We start from the raw sequence: 22023 nt of genomic DNA on the forward strand, positions 1-22023 counted from the left end.
GAAGCATGAAGTGCTGTAAGATTTTGTGGGAAACAAAACTGCACTGACTTTAGACCTGATAATAAAACGGTGAATTAACACCAGCAGATGACATGACATGTCTCGATATAGAGATGCCAAAATACAGATTTTAGCTAGCACTCTGAGTATAGCCTTCTTTTCATTTTAATCTACAGTAGAGTTAAAAGTTCAGACATGTCCTGAAAAAAGGGCCCTTCTAGTTATGCCCCATTACTTGCTGGGTTATTCAAAGGTCGTTTTCCCCTTTAATTTCTGAAATAAGTGTCTCCTGCAACTTTCGTCACACCCTGTAGATGTAGATGAAGGAAAGACCACCCCACATTGCAACAGATGGGGTAACCTGGATGGCACTTCTAGTATCTTCTTATAAAACCCTGACCAATTGGTCACTTACATTAACTGACCATACATACAGATGCAGAATGGGTATTAAAAACACAAGAGATGATAAAGTATGTCACACGGTCCTTTATTCTCAATATTAATATACAGGCAAGACAGCTTTACCACTCGTGCAACATGAAAGATCCAGGATTCACAAATACATGGCAAAATACATACAAAACGCATGCATAGAAAACCATTTAATACTGACTGAGCCCAAGCTCTCAACTTCAGAAGGCTGGTAAACGCATCTCAAGTTGAGGTGCCACTGGTTTTTGAAACATTTCCCGGGCTAGGGAATAGTCTCCAATCGATTGTTGGGCAGAGGCCCCTGGTGCCTGGCTTCTCTGTGGCTCTGCGCAAGTCCAAAGTTGCTGTTGCTCGCAGTTCCTGCAGCAGACACGGGGGCCGGAACATTACTTACTGGGCTGTACTGGTTAGAGAATCCCTTCTAGGGTGCACCACTTTGAAGCACAGGGTGGTAACTGCCTGGGGAGTCCGCCAGGTGCTTGCAGCTGAATAGTTGAGCACCTGCAGCTGGCGCAGGATCTCTCAATTGGCGTCCAGCAGAAGTTTGGCCAAAGGACTAGGACACTTTGGGGTTAAGTCGTTAAACCTATGGCCATGGGGACTGACCGACTTGCAGCATTGTGGGATTTAGTGGGGATAAAGCTTGAGTTGAAGTTTGAGTCCCTCGGTTTTGAGAGGCAAAGCCAAAAGATACTGGACTGTTTGGGCTTTGAGATACAGGTGGAGTGTTACCTAAAGCTGCCTGGTTATAGAGAACCTCTAAACTCTGGAATGGAAACAATGGTTCAATGGTCTGCACAGGCTCAAGTCCAGCATTAGTCACTCTATACCACTGAGCAAGTCCTGAAGGGTCAGCCCTGACCCAAGTTTGTGGTGGAAAGTTGTATCGATTCTCTAACCCCTGTGATTGGAACACCGGCTTATATGACGACTGGGTTTGCACAGCAGGGACCTGGTTCAGAGCATCAAACCAAGATGCCTGAACATCCTGGCCCTGCAAAGGGGTATACAAGCTAGGGGGACCAATTTCTGCTGCATTTCTGGTTTCAGCAGTCTGGAGCTGAGCCGAAAATACAGGGACAGTCTGGTCAGGTGAACTTTGAGAAATAGAAGGAAACAGATTTGCTAAACCCTTGGAAGCTGGAGGCATAAGCCTGCTTGACTGGGTTTTAAAGGCTGGAGCATACTGGCTCAACTGACTAGCTGATGGATTGCTCTGTTCCATGGAAGCATCATACCAACCAGACGGAACAACATAGTTCCCTTGCTGTGGTGGCTTAGAAGCACTTGCTAAAATCTGGGACAAAGTCACTGGCCTTGGTGCCTGGTTCTCGAGCGTAGGGAGAGTATCTGATGAGATGCTCTGCCCATGTGAAGTATAAAAACTAGATGCAACACCATAGCTGCCTTGCCGTGATGAATCAGACGCACTTGCTGAACTCTGGGATGGGGCCACAAGGCTTGATGTCTCAAAAATGGACTGAGGAAAAGATGGGATTCTTTGCCTCTGTGAAGCTAGCCATGTACTTTCCGAGCTCTGGGATGGGGTCGCAAGGCTTGATGTCTGGGTCTGGAGTGTAGAACCAGAAGCTGATGGGCTGGTCTGCCTCCATAAAGCAAAGTTTCCAGACTGAATACCATAGCTGCCTTGCTGTGGTGGCAGCTTTGGCGCACTTGCTAAACTTTGGGATGGGGGCAAAAGCCTTAATGCTTGGGTTTGGAGTCTAGAATGAGAAGCTAATGGAATGCGTTGCCCCTGTAAAGCATGCCAACTAGATGAAACACCATAGCTACCTTGTTGTGGTGACTTTAATGCACTTGCTGAACTCTGGGATGTGGCCACAGGATTTGATGCAGGGGCATACTGGGTCTGGAGGTTCTGAGGTGATGTTTGACTGCTCAGTCTTTTAGAAGAGTCAATAACCCCAAAGTTGTCTTGCTGATACAGGGAGTCTCCCTGTGATTGAGGCACAGGCTTATTGAATTGCCCAGACCAGTATCCAGGGCCGTAGGTTGGGCCTTGAGGCTTCAAATGTGGAGACACACTGTTAAAAGGGCTTGGTCTCCTATGATAAGCACATTTAGGAGGTGTTGAAGATGGGCTGGGGAAAAGAGAAGGTGGATCTTCAAGGCTTTTAAACCCACCACGTCTCCAGTCCTGAGCAGGTCGTCCATCCCAGACTAACAAGAGACAAGAAAAGTAGGAGAAAGGTACATTAGGGGACACAAAAGCTGCATTACATAAAATAATGCTACTTAATATTTTTTTTCTTACCTCCAATTCCACTAGCATTCCCCCAGAGAAACAGAATCAAGAAAAAGAAATAGAATCTGCAAATCAAGTAGAAATATCAGTCCATGGCTGCTAACCAATAACACAACATGTTCATAAAAAATACAAGTGCAAAAATATATGCAAATAATCACCTCTCCATCTCACAACGTGTAAATAAACACAGTCAAGAGAGCAAGACACTCCAAAATAGACCAAGCATGAAAACGAACAAATGGTGAGCGAAGAACCTATGTTAGCTTTTTAAAGGTAGTAAGTCAAGTCACATGACTTCACATGTCCATGAACATGTCACATGGGCGAATTAAGCTCTGCTCAGCTGAGAGTAATCAGATCATTGCAAGAGCAGCCTTTCAAATGGAACGTAGAACCTAAACAGAGGGTGCTTTTTCAGTGAAGCCTGTTTTTAAAATTTCACAAAAGAGAGAAATTACAGTTACATTAAAAACTAAGGTGATGTAAATTGTATGCATCCAACTAAGCACAAATCAAAGCTGATCACTGATCTGGGTCACTGGTCCAGTATCACTACTCTAGTGTCACTGCTCTAAGATTACTGGTCCAGGATCACTGCTTACGTTTATAAATTAAGAGATTAAACTATTCTTTAGTCTTTATTAAAAAAAAAAGTTCACTTTATCCTGTAACTCCAATGTTTTACCACTAGATGTCGCACTGTATCTGATAAAAAGGTGACTCAAACAGTAGGAAAAGCAAATTTCGCAGTGTGTGCAAGACTCTGTGGCTTGTAGACCTTTCCTATCTAACCATTAGATGACAAAGTGTCTGTTATGCAAAGCTGAAAATTAAACTCATGAATGAATTAATAAATGAATTAATAAATGAATGAAGTTACACATATATAGTGCCTATCTTGAAACCCAAGGACACTTTACAATTTATACATTGTTTTTTAATGTACAACCATACATACTCAGCACTCATTCACACACTGGTGAGAAGCGGCAGCCAATAGCGCACAGCATACTCTCAACCGGAAACAACCTCCCACCTGGAGGACTGTACCAGGTACTATAGCATTTACTCAGCACAGAGTGCCAATCCATATCTGGGAACAGTCATACATAATTTTTTTATACACACACAATCCTATACAATACACATACCTCTATATACATATACAAATCAGTTTAAAATAATATTTTTTTTCTGGGCAATTTAGCGTATCCAATTTATATGATCTTCATGTTTTTGGACTGTGGGGAAAAAAAACAAAGATAGGGATTGAACTCAAGTGTGTGTGTGTGTGGGAGGTGAACATGCTAACCACTAAGCCCCATGAGATGTTTATAATAAAGTAAAAAAAAAAATGTTGGCTTTATCTTCCCTCAAACCTACAAATATATACTAGTATTTTAATTGACACCACTAATATAAATATAATTGCATTTTACATTTCTTACATTCATTCTTTTATTAACATTTAAACATCCACTATAAAAACTTGCGTCTTAAGAAGAACAAGTGTGATTAATCACAGAATATTGTTGTGATTAATCTAATTAAATTTTTATTCGATTGACATTGATGACACTGATAAAGACACATAAAACTAACTTTTTTTTTTTCTTTTTACATTAGAATGGGAATGGCAAGTGCAGTGTTTTTTTTACCACCAGATGGTAGTAGTGCACCTCGCTTTTTCATTTCATTTTTTTATTTTATGCGCTCCCTTAAAAAAAAATATATATATTTTTTCTCAAACCACATAATATGTGTGTGACGCCATCAACGTGCCATGCACGTGGCGTTTAATAGAGGGCAATGGGAGATAAAACATTTAGGAGTGGACCAGCTGTAGATATTGCAGCAATCCAGCACTGCTGACATCCCTCTCTGTGTGTGTGCGTGTGTGTGTGTGAGAGAGAGAGTCATGGATCGATTGCGTTTGCTCTCTCTCTCTCTCTCTCTCTCTCTCTCTCTCTCTCTCTCTCTCTCTCTCTCTCTCTCTCTCTCTCTCTCTCTCTCGTGCGTGTGTGATCATATGGCCAAACCGTAGCTGCAGCGTTCCTATATAAACCCCGCCGTGCGCGTGTTTGTGCGGTGCGGTGCTGTGCGGGGCTGCTTCAAACACACACACTCACTCTCACACACACTCTTATCACCAGCGCACTGCAGCAGCTGCTTCACTATGTCTCACGGATGGGGATACGCAGCGGATAACGGTGAGAGAGAATGAATGAAACCATGCTTTTACAGGGACTTTTTACGCACGCGGGCACCGGGCACCTGTGCACGGGCGCCCCGCACCATGCCCGGGACTTGGGCTCGAGGCTGCGCTTAGGATTTGGCTTGATTTTATTTTTAAGTGTCTTTTTTCGAACTTCTCCAGTCCACCTTAAATAGCGCACCGTTACGCGTTCCAAAGCGCATCGGCCAGGCTGGAACCGCAGCGCTATTTAAGGTGGACCGGAGAATTCCAACTCGCTGCCGAACTTCGCGCTCACCGCGCTCCCTCTTCTCCCTGCAGGACCGGACAAGTGGGTGGAGAGCTTCCCGGTGGCTGACGGACCCCGACAGTCCCCCATAGACATCGTGACCGGAGAGGCGGAGCACGACTCCGCGCTGGCGCCGCTCGCGCCCCACTACGACCCCTCCACCTCGCTGGATCTCCTCAACAACGGACACTCCGTGCAAGTGACCTTCGCCGACGACACGGACAGCTCGAGTGAGTGAGCGCGCGGGTGCGCAAGAGCGCGCGCTATAGAGAGAGAGAGAAAGAAAGAGAGAGAGAGAGTCCGTTATCCTGATGTCCCGAATAAACACCTATAATAGCGATTAATCGACTTATTTGCTCAAATCTGACCCTAAATTAAAGATGAATTAATTTGATTAATAGCTAAATAGATGAAAACAGATTAGAAGTGCAATTTGAATGCAACTATTATTTATTCAATATTTTATTAATTCATACCCTTAATAACGTTACTTTGTGTAGACGTTCACAATTAATCGCCGCATTCGCTCAAATCTGCCCCTAAAACAAAGATGTATTCATTTTATAAAGTAATGCAATCAAAATGCAATTATTATTTATTGAGTACTTCATTAATTCAAACTGTCAATAACGTTACTTTGTGTAGACGTTGACGATTAATCACCTTTTTTGCTCAAATCTAAACCTAAAAGAAAGATTGATTATTTTTAGAAAGAAGTGTTTTAGCTACATGTGTGAAAACAAATAAGTGCAGTTAGAAGGCAATTATTATTTATTCAATATTTTATTTATTCAAGAGAGAGGTCCGTTATCCCTGTGTCCCGAATAAACACCTATAATAGCGATTAATCTTATAGACTTATTTGCTCAAATCTGACCCCAAATCAAAGATTCTATTTCTATTTGAATTAATAGCTAAATGGGTGGAAACAGATAAGTGCAATCAGAATGCAATTATTATTCATTCAATATTTTATTAATTCAAACCATTAATACCTTTACTTTACGTAGATATTCGTGTTTAATCGTCTCATTTGCTTCAATCTGACCCTAAAAGAAAGATTGATTGATTTTATAAAAAAAACTGCAATTAAAATGCAATTATATATTTTTTCAATATTTTATTAATTCATACCCTTAATAATCTTAATTTGTGTAGACATTCATGATAAATCACCTGATTTGTACAAATCTGACCCTGAAACAAAGTGTTTTAATTATATGTGTGGAACAAATAGGTGCAATCATGATGCAATTATTATTTATTCGAAAGTTTATTTATTTGAACCGTTAATCCCATTACATTACATAGGTAGATATATACGATTAATCACATCATTCACTTAAACCTAAAACATTCAATTCACCCTAAAATAAGATTAATTAATTTTACAAAAAAGAATGCAATTATTATCTATTTAATATTTTATTTATTCAAACCGTTAATAACATTACTTTGAGTAGACGTTCATGATTAATCACTTTATTTGCTCAAAGCTGACCTTCAAACAAAGATTGATTCATTTTATAAAGACGTGTTTTAGCTACAAGTGGGAACAAATAAGTGCGGTCAGAACGCAATTATTATTTATTCAATAGTCTGTTTAATATTTTATTTATTTAAATTAGGTTACTTTAAGTTCACAATTAATCAATACACTTCCTCAAATAAAGATTGATTTATTTATCCATATATGTAGACATATATATGTAGATATATGTAAACATTTATGTATTCAAGATTTTATGATATAATTTGGAAAAGTTTGGAAAAGTAGCAGTGGCTAAATACTAAGTCAGTTAAAATAATTAATCACAAGTTTAATCGTGATTAGATATTCACGATTAACTCGATATATCTCATTTGATCAAGTTTATTGAGCTTATTTAAGACTACATTCATGCAACACTACAGATGTTATTTCCACACTTTTATTTAAGGTGTTTATTCAATATTATAGACGTTAATTTATAACTGTAAGTGTGCTGTTGTGAATATTAACGTAGACAGCAGCTGTTAATGTAATAGTGTAGATGCTACTTTAAGACTGCAGGTGTTAATCTGCTGCTCACGCTCGGCATGTTGATCCTCCAGCTTCAGCTGGTCATGCTGAGTAATTTAAATGTATTCACAGGGATGCCAGAAATGACTTGTAGAGAGCACCATTGCTCTTGTATTGGCTGTGAGGTATTGTTTGTAATATCCTTGAATATTAATTAGCAATGTCCTAAACACAGTTTTTCGTCTCTGAGTCCGAATCATTTGATTTTGAGGGTCTGCTGATAATGAGTTCTGATCTGAAACTTTGGCAATACAGTGAAAAAAAAAAAGAACAGATCCAAGTTGTCCCTTAAGGTTTTTTTTATTTTTTATAAATTTTTAAGATTTATTAAGGAAAAGTAAAATCAGACTCCACCTCTTTTTGAACTGCTGCTGATGCAGCATTGCAGAGTAGCATCACAATGCGCTCGGAGGAAAGCGCAGCGACTCGGTTCTGATACATCAGCTCACAGACGCAGCCTTGTGTTGATCCACATCACCCTAGGAGTGATGAGAGGAGAGAGCGCCATCTACTGTACCCACCCAGAGAGAGCAAGGCCAGCTGTGCTTTCTTAGAGCTTCAACACTTCCACCGGCAATTCCACACTTTAGGTGTTTATTCAACAATATAGATGCTAATAAGACTTGGCCATGACTTAATAAGGCATGGGAAGGCATGAGATCCTAATGCGTGGGAACGAGAAACTTAAGAGAATAAAGTCATGGCCACGACTTATTAAGGCGTGAGAATGAGATCCTAAGGCATGGCGATGTCTAATTAAATCACATAAATGAGATCCTAAGGTGTGGCCATGACTTAATAAAGCGTAGGAACAAGATACTAATGCATGAGAACAAGATCATTAAGATAATTAAATCATGGCCACGACTTATTAAGGCGGGGGAACGAGATCCTAAAGTGTGGGATCAAGATAATTAAGGTGTGTGAATGAGATAATTAAGTCATGGCCACGACTTATTAAGATGGGAAAAGGTGGGAAAGAGATCCTATTTTCCTGCTTCTTTTTTGGACAGAATGCGTCAGTGATTCAGCAAGACTGGAATAAACAGGAATTTTCCACCTGACCTACTTCCACAAATATATTATATATAATTATTTATATTAAAATAATGAGAATATGAGTCATTTTTGCTGATATTTACTGGTCATGCCCATAGCCATTTTTTTTCTAAGCGTTTAGTCGGAGCAGTGCAGCAGGGTTTAAAGACCCCTTGCACTTTTGACTCGTTTTTTTTTTTTAATCATTAACCTGGTGACTCTCAGTGCATGAAAATGTGCTGCTGTCCAGATTCTGCAGGAGGAGGAGGAGGAGGAGTTTCATAAGCTCAAGCTGTCAGAGAATACAAACGCAACATCAGAGTATGAGGCTGAAAAACGCATTTTATTTCGCAATATATATAATGCACTGTCATCCGATTACAAACACACAGAAGGCATAACTCCCCCTCCCCACCCTTTAAAACAGAATTACACACACACACACACACACACACACACACACACACACACACACACACACACATTCTGTGCAGGCTTATCTAATCTGCGCAGTGCTAGAGTTGACCTGTTTTGTCACAAGCCTAATTTTAATCAAGTGCGGATGGGAATAGCACGATTAAGGATTAGGCTCTAAGTTCCTAATTAAAGTTCTTATGTAATGTTTAGTAGGAATACGCGGTGTTATATATACTGTATTAACAGGATTGGGTAGTGTGTTGTGTGGGAAAACAAATGATTATACTGTACTGCATTAATTTGTCTCATTCCATCGTTTTTTTCCATGCATTTTAATGTCATGTCTAGTTGTGTTTCTAGTATGAATGAATGCCATGTGAGCTGTTTTTTATGAAAAGAAAAAAAAATCCTCTTGTGATCCGGTATAACCGTGCTTTAGTCCTGTGGAGAAGTGGGCGTGGGCAGGGGGAGAAACGATAGGATTTCGGATCTTGCTCATGAATATTCATACATGCAAACATATCGCCTCTGATTGGTCTTTGCAATGTCATATGTTACTTTACAACATGTGTAATAATGCCCTGCTAAGTGCAGTTCAGCCACTGACCTAGTCTCAGAGTCTCTGTAAAACACCAAATCCACCGGAGATCCTATTCAAACCTATAGTTACTTACACAGAGGTGGGTAGTCCAGGTCCAGAAATATTTGTACTTTTATTTCTGCTCCAGATGGTGGTTTTATCTCCGCTCAAACATACAAGAATATACTAGTATTTTAATTGATACCACTAATACTGTATATATATATATATATATATATATATATATATATATATATATATGTGTATATAAATTGCATTTTACATTTCTTACCTTAATTTTTTTATTTATATTATCCATAAATATGAACTATTAAAACTTCCATCTCAAGAAGAACAAGTGCAATTAGATAGATAGATAGATAGATAGATAGATAGATAGATAGATAGATAGATAGATAGATATAAAAGTATAGCATATATAACAGTATAAATATATAAAATATATACTATTGTTTTTTATTAAATAAGCAACTAAGAGCAATGTATGATGTGCAGATGTAAGAGCAGATGTAAAAAGCATAAATATTATGCAGGTAATTGTGCAAAAATGAATTCCCCTACATGAATATCTAAACCAGTAGTAATAATCATATTAATATAAACTTAAATGTAAATATAGAATATAAAATATTTAAAAAATATATAAATCTAAAATAAGATAAAGTCGGATGCATAAGCTTGGATGCATAAGCTAAATGAAATGCACAGATGATTAATCGCAGTTAATCACAGAATATTGTTGTGATTAATCTGATCACATTTTTTAATCGATAGACACCACAAGTTTATACTATACATGTATATGTTGAGGAGAGCAGCAGGGTTAGTGGGTTGGTGGTTGTGGCTTCAGCATTTCTTCATTCTTCTTTCTCCAGAACATGAACAAACAGTTCCCTCACTGTAACTGTAATCTGCCACACAGCCAAGTACAGATTTGGTAGACCAAAGTTCCTGGAATCTCTGACCTCCCTTCTGTCTGCATGCCAAAGCAGCGTGGCTTCAAGCTGAGGAGCCTCTCAGCTCATAGTTAATCATTTCTCCCATCATTTCTATCTTTAGGCCTGACAGGAGGACCGATTTCCGGCACCTACAGACTGAAGCAGTTCCACTTCCACTGGGGCTCCCAGGACGACAAAGGCTCAGAGCACACCGTCGATGGCAAAACCTACCCTGCTGAGGTACGGATATGAGCTAGGAATGCGTATCAGTGTGTCTTTGCTATCGTAACGACGGGAAAAGTACACCTTGCGAGTCTCAAAATGCACGAAAGGCATGTTCTATTTCTATGAATTAACCATGGAGTTGTTTTTTGGGCGTAACATTAAATAAAACAATCAGTGCATCACTTGCCCTCATTTCCTTTAAGAGCCAGATGAGCTATGACTTTGGCAGATTGCAATTTTAACGGTGCGGCGCTTCTGCATTTCTTAGCAGAGGAAATTGATCTACTTTTTTCTCGCTGTGATGATGCGCAAGCAGGTCATTGACGAGAACAGTTGTGTTATTTTGTATTTTGTATTCTATTTATTGTTGCTGCTCGGCTGTGTCTGTGTGTGTAACGAGGAGGGATCAAGCGCAGGTGTTGCAAAGCTAGCAATGAACATCTGATGGTTGCCGGCGGTTGTCTAGGTTGTATTTATTGTTGCAGTAGTTTATTATTTCACGTTACGCCCAAAACACAAAACATACCTAGTATTAGTTAAGAGAATTAGTTCATACCTTTGGCACATTTTGTACTGCGTAAGGTGTACTTTTCCTGACGTTACGATGGCAAAATCAAGCTGCGCAGTGTGTGTTTGAATGGTCATGTACAGATTGCTAAAATAGGGCCCTTAACTTAGTGTTGTAGACTTTCCGAATGTTGTGTAGTCCAAGGCTAAACGTGGTTGGACACTTCATGGTGAAGTTGCTGTTGTTTCGTCTCTTGAGTAGAAGTATAGCAGTGCTGAAATCTGCACCCCGCCATGAAAAGCACCCCCTCTCGGCAGCGAACGCACAGTCTTCCTGATAAATGTGCTCTAACTTTACTTTAGAAACTTTAGAAATATGCTCGAAGAGGCGGTGCTTTTCCTGGCAGGGGTGCTGAATTCAGCACAACATCGGCACAATGCTTAATAATTTGAACATCTTCCTCTCTCCAGCTTCATCTAGTACACTGGAACACTACATATCCCAGCTTCGGAGAAGCGGTGGACAAACCCGACGGTCTCGCGGTCATTGGAGTTTTTCTGGAGGTCAGTGTGTTTGAAAACATGCTGTACTTTCCCTCTGATAAGAAATTAGCTGTTTGAAGTTCTTATGTAATGTTTTTATTAGGAATCAGTGAATTCTCCTTCCAGAATGTTTTTCCAACTGTGATAAAAGGCCTCTGTGACCTTAAGCAGTGGTACAGGAGTGCAGTTTAATCAGTGTGATTTTATCTCTGTTTCATGTGGAACAGATTGGAGATGAAAACCCGCAGCTCCAGAAGCTTCTTGATGCGATGGAAGCCATTAAGTCAAAGGTAAGTTCTTTTGAGTTCTGTGAGAGCATCTTTTATTATCTTGTCAGGATTAAGATTGGTTCTCTAATCATCTACTCCAGTGATTCTCAAGATTTTTACACCACACACCACCAATGACCAAACTAAAACTTCCAAGTACCACCTACTAGCCATCTCACAGAAACACATGTAGCACACACATGCTTATTTATACACAGTATTGTATTTTTTGGATCTGAATTAAAAGGTGCACTATCAAAGAACGTCTATTTTCTGGTCTATTTTCTGGTCTATTTTTGGGTTTATTTTCATACATAAGGCGCACAGGATTATAGGGCTGTAGCGATAAGTCGATGTCAGAGACTGTAAAAAAGATGGACGCCGTGTCGCCGTTCCAATTCGTTCAGTGAAAATGAAGCCAAAATCTTCCGCCATGTTGGCGATCCTGAAACCCGAGTCTGTAGAGCGCAGTAGAGACCAGAGGAGGGAGAAAGACTGTGGAGAGACAGCCTACTCATTTAAATAAACCCCGCCCCTGAGGGCTGCTCGAGGTCACAGGCTGTGGAGCGTTGCCCTTTTACAATAACCACACCTTTTTTGAATAGAGCTGAATAACGTTTTTAAAAACGAATTCTGTGGGGATATAAAAATTTTATAATATAAGCAGAGGTTACACTAGCTGCTGCATTTAAATAAAGGAGGTAGAATTACAGTATATTGGAAAAAAACGTGATTGAAAGTTGTCTGTTTTGCCATTGAAACCTATGGGGATGGGTGGGGTTACACAGCTTTCTGCAGCCGAACAGCAGGGGGCGCCCAACCTGTGGTGGCTTTACTTTTGAGAGACGATGCTCTGTCCAGCTATATACAGTCTATGGTCGATATAATCAACAATGTCGATTATTTAAATTTGTCAACTACAAATTTCACTGTGAACTAATCATTCATTTGTAACGGTACCACATTACCAAAACTGCTGGGGACAAAAGCGCAATGGGAGATGGGTAAATGACTCCAAGTCTGTGTCTCCAAAAGTGCCCAAACACAATAGATCACATATTTACTCAGTAAATGTTAGAACTCTGCACGTTTAAACAACATTTAGACAACATTTAAATTCCTTTTAAATCTCATGTTCAGCTGTTTCTTTTGTTTTTAGAGGTAAAGGACATGGCAGAAGTGATCGCTGACTAATCGCCTTATTCAGAAAAAATAATCAGATCAGATCAGATTAGTTGACTACCAAAATAATCATTAGTTGCAGCCCTAGTTGACAGTTGATATGTTAGCCTATCTTGTGGTGTTCCACAGGGTTTAACTCTAGGGCCAATAAAACTGATGTCAATACTGATTTAACTGTAGTTTTGTGAGAGCAAAGGACTGAAGTGTAGCTTATATTCTGGTTCTAATGGGTAAAACTCTTAATATTAAGTAATATAAGGTTAGGAAAATTATAGTTGGAAACTTTGTAGATTTAACTCCAGCTTGTTTCTAAGTTCATCTACATCAGATGTTTGAGAAGCACTAATTTAATCATTGGCTCCTCCCACAGGGCACACAGACCTCATTTGCAGATTTCGACCCCACCATACTGCTGCCCGGCTCTCTGGACTACTGGACGTATGATGGCTCCTTGACCACGCCCCCTCTGCTGGAGAGCGTCACATGGATCGTCTGCAAGCAGTCGATCAGCGTCAGCTCTACCCAGGTCCTGTCCACTGAGTACTATAGTATACTTACTGCTCTTAATGGATTTGAGATCTATCTATCTATCTATCTATCTATCTATCTATCTATCTATCTATCTATCTATCTATCTATCTATCTATCTATCTATCTACAGTTTTTAAATTATGATTAATTTATTAAGGGAAAAAAATCTATCCACAACCTGTCCCTATATGAAAAAAGTAATGCCCCCTCATAAAATTAACTGTGATTATCCACATTTATTGAAAAGTTGAGTTCAGTCAGTGATCATCTATCAGTCTGAAAGTCATTTCTAAAGCTTTGAGACGCCAGCAAACCACAGTGAGAGCTTTTATTCACAAATGGACAAAACATGGAACACTGGTGAACCTTCCCAGGAGTGACCGGCCGACCAAAATTACTCTAAAAGGGCATGAACAACTCATCCAGGAGGTCGCGAAAGAACCCAGAACAACATTTAAAGAACTGCAGTTCTCACTTGCCTCAGTTAGGGTCAGTGTTATTGATTAAAAAGTAAGAGAGTAACAAGGCAAAAACCACTGCTAACCAAAAAGAAACACAACTGCAGTTGTTGCTGCCAAGGGTGGCACAACCAAGTTATTGGAGTTATTGGGCAAATAAGGACTGGTTTCACATAGGGACTGGTTGGTTTGAAAGGATTTTTTTTTTCCTTAATTAAAGAAATGACCATTTAAAAACTGCTTTTTACATTTACCCATGTTATATTTGTCTGATATATATAAAACAGTATGATTTAAACAGTGCTGTAATTCCATAAATATATATAGTTTTTACATTAAGAACACACAATGCATTTATGTGGTTATTTTAAAGCTGCCATTTAAGAATTTAACTAAAGTATTCCTGAACTCTGAGCTTCAGAAACTACAGAAGTGCACAGAATACTGCCCACTAGTCACCACACACTGTATTAAAGAATTCATGGCAGGAAAATGTTCTGAAACAGTCAGAGGTATTATTAAAGTGCTATAATAGGATCTCTATTTCGAAAGCTTCTCCTGTTCTGAAGCAGTTGGAGGTAATGTGGTTTGGTAAATATAGGCCACTCAGCAGAGTAATGTTAAGTTTAGTCACTGGATAGATTCTGCGTCATATATAATTATGCAGCGTGGGTTCCCGTCCACCTTTTGTCCAGGCTGTTCACTGGCTTCATCTTACAGCTTCTGAAAGTCAGCTGACGAACATGAATCAGAAGAACAGTTAGAGCTGCATTTATCCCTCTCGCTGAGCTTGATTTCTACTGGTCTTCTGGACCTAGCGACCATCTAGCACCCACGTGAAAACTGGCACTGAGCAGAGAAATGTTCTGATGACACAGTCTGACTTTTTTAGGATGGTACTGAGATCACTACATAAACTCTGGTGGCCAGAGCTAGGTTCACTTTAAGGTGAACTAAGCATTCTTTAAGCCCCTGTGAACCTAAATCTGTGGGTTCTTTCTCATTGTTCCCCCATTTTCTCCCTATTTAGCTAGGCCATGTACATCCCCTATCACTAGTGATGCCACAACACAAGGAGGGTGAAGACTAGCACATGCCTCTTTGATACATATGAAGTCAGACTCCGCCTCTTTTCCATTATAACATTAGCGAGTGGCATCACAGCGCACTCGGAGGAAAGCGCAACGACTCGGTTCTGATACATCAGCTCACAGACGCAGCCTTGTGCTGATCCACATCACCTAGGAGTGATGAAGGGAAAGAGTACCATCTACTTTCAGTCTAAAGTGCTGTCACTATGATCAGGAGATCGCTGGTTTGAATCCTGGTCATGCAGCTTGCAATCATCATCTGCCGGAGCCCAGAGAGCATATAATTAGCCTTGCTCTCTCTGGGCTCCGGCAGATGATGATTGCAAGCTGCATGACCAGGATTCAAACCAGCGATCTCCTGATCATAGTGACAGCACTCTAGACCACTGGACCACTTGGCCCTTCACGTGCATTCTATTTAATTGGATTAATTTGGCTTCTTTGGTCATCTTTTGTTATTGTATTTTTAAAATAAATGGATTTCTTATGAATATCGTACTGTATATGAATATGGTATATCCATAATATGGAGATTCTGAGTCTTATTTTAATGATCCTTAGGCGAGCCGTCGACCGACGCGAAGTGCAGCTTGATTTAAAAGGTGTCAGTGTGTCTTTGCTTAAGCGTGAAAATAGACTGTTGTCGGGGTGTCAGATAGCAATGAGCATCATAATGCACCTTGCCCAGGGTGTAATATAGGGACCTTAGTCTTTATTATCGGCACACATTTGGTCCCATGCATCGTTTTTCTTTGTAGTTTTATTGTGATTTTTTTGTGTTTGCGTTCCATTTCCAATAGTTGAGCATCAAAAAATCTAAAACAAGTATAATTTAATATAAATAATTCCACTTTTTTTAAAAAATTGAATATTCTAAAGACAAATGTACAAAATGTATGTTTTTGTCTTGTTCAAAGGAAAATAAATATATTTAAACTATGATTTAACAATATTTACTGAACACTAAACAGTTTTAATGTCCAATGAGACATTCAATTGGTATAAAGTTTAATATTATTTGATATGAATTATTATTATGGCATTTTGACTTGGACTTGTAGGGTAATTTGCCACAGCATGACTTAGATAAAATGCGGATGTCAGAAATCCCAGAACATGAAAAAATGACCAATGAGTCAAAGCTTAGAATTTAAAATTCATTGAAGTTTACTGGAAAAAAGTTTCAGCATTACAGATATATATAAAATGAACAAAAAATAATAAATATATATTAGAAAAGAGTAAAAGTACATCAACAAGTCAACACATAGTGTAATAAAATCTCGATAGATCAAGTGAAGGGTGTGACCATTAAATTTTGTTGCCAAATATTCAGTGCATCCCTACGGTTGACATGACCATTCTGTGTGATCGGAATGAATGAAAACGATGTCTGATATTAGTCTTATTAAAGGGTTAGAGAGCAGGGTGGTGCACTAATCCGAATTTAGGCTAAGCCATAGGCACCCTGTGGTGAGTGCCATATTAGATGCTTAAGTGGCAAAAGCAGGTGCTGATGTCTCTCTCTGTCTCTCTCTCTCTCTCTCTCTCTCTCTCTTTCTGTCTGTCTCTCTGTCTCTCTGTCTCTTTATCTCTCTCTGGGAACAGATGGAGAAATTCCGTAGCCTGCTCTTCTCCGGCGAGGGGGAACCGGAATGCTGCATGATGGATAACTACCGTCCTCCTCAGCCTCTGAAGGGTCGCAAGGTCCGTGCCTCGTTCCAGTGAGGCGCCGCTGGATTCTTCGCCTTGCTCCTCCCCCTTTTGCCGTCCATCCCCCTCTTTATTATAGATTTATGGAGAATTCTGCAGGCATGCCTCAGCCGACACCACACACCTGCCATTTTATATATAATCTGATTGATGTTAAAGGAGAAATCTGGTGTGAAATGGACTTGGGTTGTAGTGAAACATGATAACAAGTATAAACCTTTGTCAAATAGCCTGTTTTCATTCACCCCCAGCATTCTGAAATACAACACTTTAAGCTGATGCTCCCAAAAGGCTTACAATGAAAGTGATAGGGGCATAAATTTGCCTATGCAAAGAAATCACTACTTTCACACTATTAATAAGCTCTTCATTGGTAGAAATTTAGGAGATTTCTCTGCATGTTTAAAATGCTATGCCCTATCCCCTATCACTAGCATTGTAAGCCTGTTGAGAGCATTGGCTAAAAGCACTGAATTAGGGAATGATGGGGATGAATGGTGATTCACATTTTAACAAAAGTTAATTTTAAGTCCAATTTACACCAGATTTCTCCTTTAACATCCATCCCCAAGCTCATGGCTGCCTACCCAACATGAGCGCTGGGCTGTGCCGTGCAGTGCCAAGGTTTCCATGCTTGGTTTTTTGGTTTTATTTACTTTTTTTTTTTTTTTCGTTTGTTCGTTTTTTTATGCACTATATGTCCAAAATAATCCAGACAGCTGGTCCTCATTTTGCTGCAGTAGCATCCTCTACTCTTTGGGAAAAGATTTGCACTAGATGTTGGAAAACACAGCATCTGCAGCGAGGATTTGATTGATTGCGGGCAGCCATAAGAGCAATAATTAGCTTGGAATGATAAGGCAGTTGAGAGCACATTAAAAATGCTTGCAGTGTAGTCATTTCCCCGTAGGCTACCTTCTCTTACATATGTACAGTATGTATGTATACATATATTCTGGCCTCAGGATTGAAGGCTGTGAGAGCAAGTTAACCCTTTATCTGCTGCTGATAGTGGCCACTCGTGCACTTCAACATATTAGAAACATTTTACATTGCATATGTTTTTTTTTCGGCTATATATATCGTGATATTAAACAATGCAGGGCCCATGACGTCACCAGCCCCATCCCCACCTGCCCACTGTCTCACATCCGGACCAATCAAGAGCTGAGTCAGTGACGAGCTCAACTCAAAACCCGAGGAAAACAGCAAAACAACAGTAATCAGCCCTTTAAGACATTTAAATTGTTTTTTTTTAAAGGTAAATAAGAGCGTTTGTTTTTCTGGGATTAAAAGCGTGAATTCAGCTGTAACTGGAAATATCTGCACCACAAAACTGTGCTGGACTGAGGTGCACAGCTTTCCCCACGTGCCCACGTCTACAAGCACATGCCCAGCCATGTGGATGGAGGCCATGCAGTTACCTCATGTTTACTCCTGCTTCTCAGGCAGCAGCAGCCTGTCACTCACACAGACACAGAGACAGCGCTGTGTATCTACTTCTTGTGTCAAGGATCAAAGCATGACGTGTTTGATTGACTATTATATATTGACTATTGCGCATGCACACATCGCGATGATGATGCCTAAACGATATTTCTCGTGCGGCCCTAGTACCTACTGATGCATTTTTGAGATTGTGTTGGTGATCATTCAAACCATTATGAGTTTTAAAAAGGTTAAGGTTACTTTGAAAAGCAATATGTGTGTATTTACCTTAGATGCAATATGTATCCGATCCGAAGATGTCGAAGTCCGCTAATCACAGCAGCTGTCTGGATGAGTTTTGGACATGTAGTGTATGTGGTGTAGTATATGAAGCCATTCCCTGCAGTCTTAAAAAAAAAGGCAGATTTACTGTGATTATGCATATGGTGCCACTGTTGCCCGGGCCACCCTGACGCCAATTCTCACAGGCACATGCAGAAACAAACACATGAGCAATTCTCTCCAGTGCGGAGGGGAGTGGGCAGGTAGCTCTGCCTACATCATGCACCAGTGGTGCTGGCACGAGGGAACCGCCGGGCCATCTGGGATGGGTACTGCCGATCCCGCAGGGTTGTAATCTCTCTCTATCTCTATCTATCTATCTCTCTCTCCCTCTATCTCTCTCTCTATCTCTCTGCCTGCTTCAGGATCACTACAGCTTAGTAAAGCCCAGGCACTGCTGCCTCTCCAGCAGAGCGAACCCTAAAATCCCTTCTGGCACACACACACACACACACACTTACACACACTTACACACACACACTTACACACACATGGCACAGCACGCTCGGGCTTACAGAGAAGCACATGCACAAATACCCGATACGCACAACGGATTCTGTCAAAAGAGATTTGCAGTGGTCCCAGTTTAATCGCTTATGCCTCTAACCCTAAAAAAATGATTGATTTGCATTGTTTTGCATGTCCTTTACGGCAACCCACAGTGAACTGCAATCTCGCTGTGGACGCTTATGCAGTCTGTGTTCATTTGTAAAATGATTCCCAGAAGATCATTTGTGAGCAGATGGTCATTGTCCTCTTTGTTGTGACATTAATTGTTGTCCTTAATCCTCCTGCTGATTAGAACAGTCAGATTTATACAAACAGAAATGATACATATAGGCTACTATTTTATTCATACAACTTTTATTCAAAGTTGACAATAGAACCATACCCTACCAGCTATTAGTAATATATACAGTATATGTTCATATATTAGATATTAGGTCCTGAAGGTTCTCCTTCAGTCTCTGCTCACCGTTTCCTTTAATGGGACCAGAAAATGTCTTAATGTCTTAATATGCGTTTCTAAAGATTAAAAGATTAGTGGTTTTCAGATGAAGCCAGAAGTGTCAGATGTGTTGATTGTAATTGTTGATTGTTGATTGTGAATTCTGCTCTCTGCTATTTTTGAAGGATATAATTTAAATAAAGATAATATTTGACTATTATGTTCTTGTGTCATTTATTGTGCACTTTGGGTAATGAAACAAAAGATTTGACTGATTAAAAACAATGTCAATTCTATGCAATGTTTTAATAAAATTATATTTAATTATATTTAGAATGAAAAAACTAGACTTGGGTTGTAGTGAAACATGAAATTGAGTACGAACGTTTGTTGAATAGCCCACCTCCTTTCACCCACCAGCATTCAGAAATATAGCACTTTTAGTCGACTCTCCCAACATGCTTTAAATAATTAATCCATTAATTTATTTAGGTGTTGGACGAAGGGGCAAATTAAAAATTAAAAAAGCATTTTTCACAGTAGAACAGCACCACCAAAGAAGCATGCTGACACAGCTCACTAGCTAACTCCAGACAGTTAGCATAAAAAGCTAACACACTACAGTAACAGCAGCTCGACTTTGTTCTGCCTGGAGAGAAATCAGGGCAGGGATTTATCTGAGGAGCTCTTGCTGCTGTTCCTTGCAATATAAGTGGATATGGAGTGGAGGTGCATATAAAGAACAGTAACTATAGCCCTTTTAAATATATTAATACTGTAGCTTGAGGGATAATTTTAATGCAGACAGAACTGAATGTATTTCTTAACTGGAGAAAGAACAGAATTGCGACTCTTTTAAATACTTAAACATTTAGTATTTTAGGTCTGTTTATAGTGTTTAAGGAACTATTTAAAAATTGTATTGTATTAAAGTTGTTGGGTTTTATCTATTGTTAAGGACTATTGACTACATTCTTCAGCTGTTTTTTATTTGCTAATGAAGTCTGATTTCTTCATTTGTTGTGTATATATTTTGTGGAGCAATGTAAACCCAATAGTAATCAAAGCCTTAATCTAAAGACTTAGTGTTTTACATATATATGTATATATATATATATATATATATATATATATATATATACATATATATATGTATATATATATTTACTCCTAACAGTAGAGTCACAAGTCACAAACCTATTTTAAAAAAGCCCAGTCATGCAAAAAAAATATATATATACAAATATTAATAAAAATACCATGATATAGTGACTTAAATAAGACCAAAAACACATCAGAAACATGAAAAAAATTCACTGAAAAACTACAAGAAAACCTTGAAACCAGTCAAAGAACAACATTATGCTAATATATTCCTTTATTCATGAGCTGCACACACCCAATTAGCCGCATTTCACCCACTCGCACAGTGAAGCTGCACTAGACCCAGATGCCACTGTGGAAGTGGAACAGCTGGGAGATCTTCTTGGTGTTGTGACAGCTGTCTGCATCTGGAACAGCTGGAAAAGCAGTTTACAATAAATATATCTTCTTTCACACTCCATGGTGACAGGACGTGCATGCAGGTCACTCACGTGGACACACTCAGAACCTTAACCTCTAGTGACATAACTCAACTGTTACCAATATAAACAGGCCGGTCTCGTGATCTGCAGGCGAGGAGCCGCCCTGCAGACCCAGCCCAGCTGAAATTACAGGTCAGGAGTCAGAGAGGGGAAAACGGACAGAGAGACTGATGCAGCTGATTAATCCAATGACATCTCTCTGAACATGAGTCGCGGCTGCAGCCAGGGTCGGGGGAGGTGGAGGTGGTGGTGGAGGCACCCACACCATCAGACTGCTGAAGGTTACATAAGAGCAGTCTGCTCTGTTTTCTATACAGACATTGTCCAAAGTTTACACTGTAAACTCTACAGTGATTACAGTGTTTACAGTGTTTGCAATGTTACACTTTTCTCCCTTTTTAACCTTCCAAAAAAATTTTAACTTGTCCAACTGGTCTTTCTTTTCTTTCATAGATGTTTGCTGTCAAGCTCTGACACTGTGATCGGGAGATCGCTGGTTCGAATCCCGGTCATGCAGCTTGCCATCAGCATGCAACAATTGGCCTTGATCTCTCTGGGTGGGTGCGTGGTTGGCGCTCTTTCTCCTAATTAACTCCAAAAGGGTGATGTCGATCAGCACAAGCCAAGGCGTCTGTGAGCTGATGTATAACAACCGAGTTGCTGTACTTTCCTCCGAAAGAAGCGGTTCAAAAAGAGGCGGAGTCTGACTTCACATGTCAGAGGAGGCATGTGCTGGTCTTCATTGTCCTGGTGTGTTGAAGAACTTCCGGTGATAGTGGGAGTCCTAATAAGTGGGTTGGGTAATTAGCCTTGTAAATTGGGAGAAAATGGGATAAAATTTGAAATAGAAATACAATTTTAAAAAAGATGTATACTGTATCAGTGAAATGTAATGAAGGCTCAATATTACTATGATGTTCAGGTCTGCATATTTGTGGATTTTTAATATACTTTGA

At 39.7% G+C, this 22023-nt stretch overlaps 2 protein-coding genes and 1 long non-coding RNA gene across 4 annotated transcripts in view; 1 reads left to right on the forward strand and 2 right to left on the reverse strand.

Annotated features, from left to right (window-relative positions):
* The window catches only part of LOC125802491 (uncharacterized), a 479356-nt gene that overhangs the window by 98042 nt on the left and 359291 nt on the right, over nt 1-22023 (reverse strand). The gene's annotated exons all lie outside the window — the stretch shown is intronic.
* On the reverse strand, nt 475-2971 carry LOC103027825 (DNA-directed RNA polymerase II subunit RPB1). 2 transcript variants are annotated; one of them, XM_022674271.2, is made up of 3 exons: nt 2863-2971; nt 2711-2766; nt 475-2610 (listed from the first exon to the last, which is right to left on the reverse strand). In XM_022674271.2, the coding sequence occupies exons 1-3, from the start codon at nt 2868-2870 to the stop codon at nt 1022-1024; spliced, it is 1653 nt and encodes a 550-aa protein (XP_022529992.2). In that variant the 5' UTR covers nt 2871-2971; the 3' UTR covers nt 475-1021. The 2 variants fall into 2 exon arrangements, with proteins under 2 accessions (XP_022529992.2, XP_007250895.3); XM_007250833.4 differs by having other exon boundaries at nt 475-2616.
* LOC103021731 (carbonic anhydrase 1) lies at nt 4760-19701 on the forward strand. Its single transcript, XM_022674272.2, has 7 exons — nt 4760-4914; nt 5220-5417; nt 10365-10483; nt 11447-11539; nt 11746-11808; nt 13340-13495; nt 16658-19701. The coding sequence occupies exons 1-7, from the start codon at nt 4881-4883 to the stop codon at nt 16775-16777; spliced, it is 783 nt and encodes a 260-aa protein (XP_022529993.1). The 5' UTR covers nt 4760-4880; the 3' UTR covers nt 16778-19701.

The sequence above is a fragment of the Astyanax mexicanus genome, chromosome 6, assembly GCF_023375975.1.
Source record: "Astyanax mexicanus isolate ESR-SI-001 chromosome 6, AstMex3_surface, whole genome shotgun sequence".
Classification (NCBI taxonomy): Eukaryota; Metazoa; Chordata; class Actinopteri; order Characiformes; family Acestrorhamphidae; genus Astyanax; species Astyanax mexicanus.

Coding starts and splice junctions, on each gene's coding strand:
- LOC103027825 (XM_007250833.4), bottom strand. Junction 2,617..2,710: donor GAATGCTAGTGGAATTGGAG/GTAAGAAAAAAA, acceptor GTCTCTTGTTAG/TCTGGGATGGACGACCTGCT.
- LOC103021731 (XM_022674272.2), top strand. CDS start 4,881: ATGTCTCACGGATGGGGATACGCAGCGGATAACG. Junction 5,418..10,364: donor CGACGACACGGACAGCTCGA/GTGAGTGAGCGC, acceptor TTCTATCTTTAG/GCCTGACAGGAGGACCGATT. Junction 13,496..16,657: donor TCAGCGTCAGCTCTACCCAG/GTCCTGTCCACT, acceptor CTCTGGGAACAG/ATGGAGAAATTCCGTAGCCT.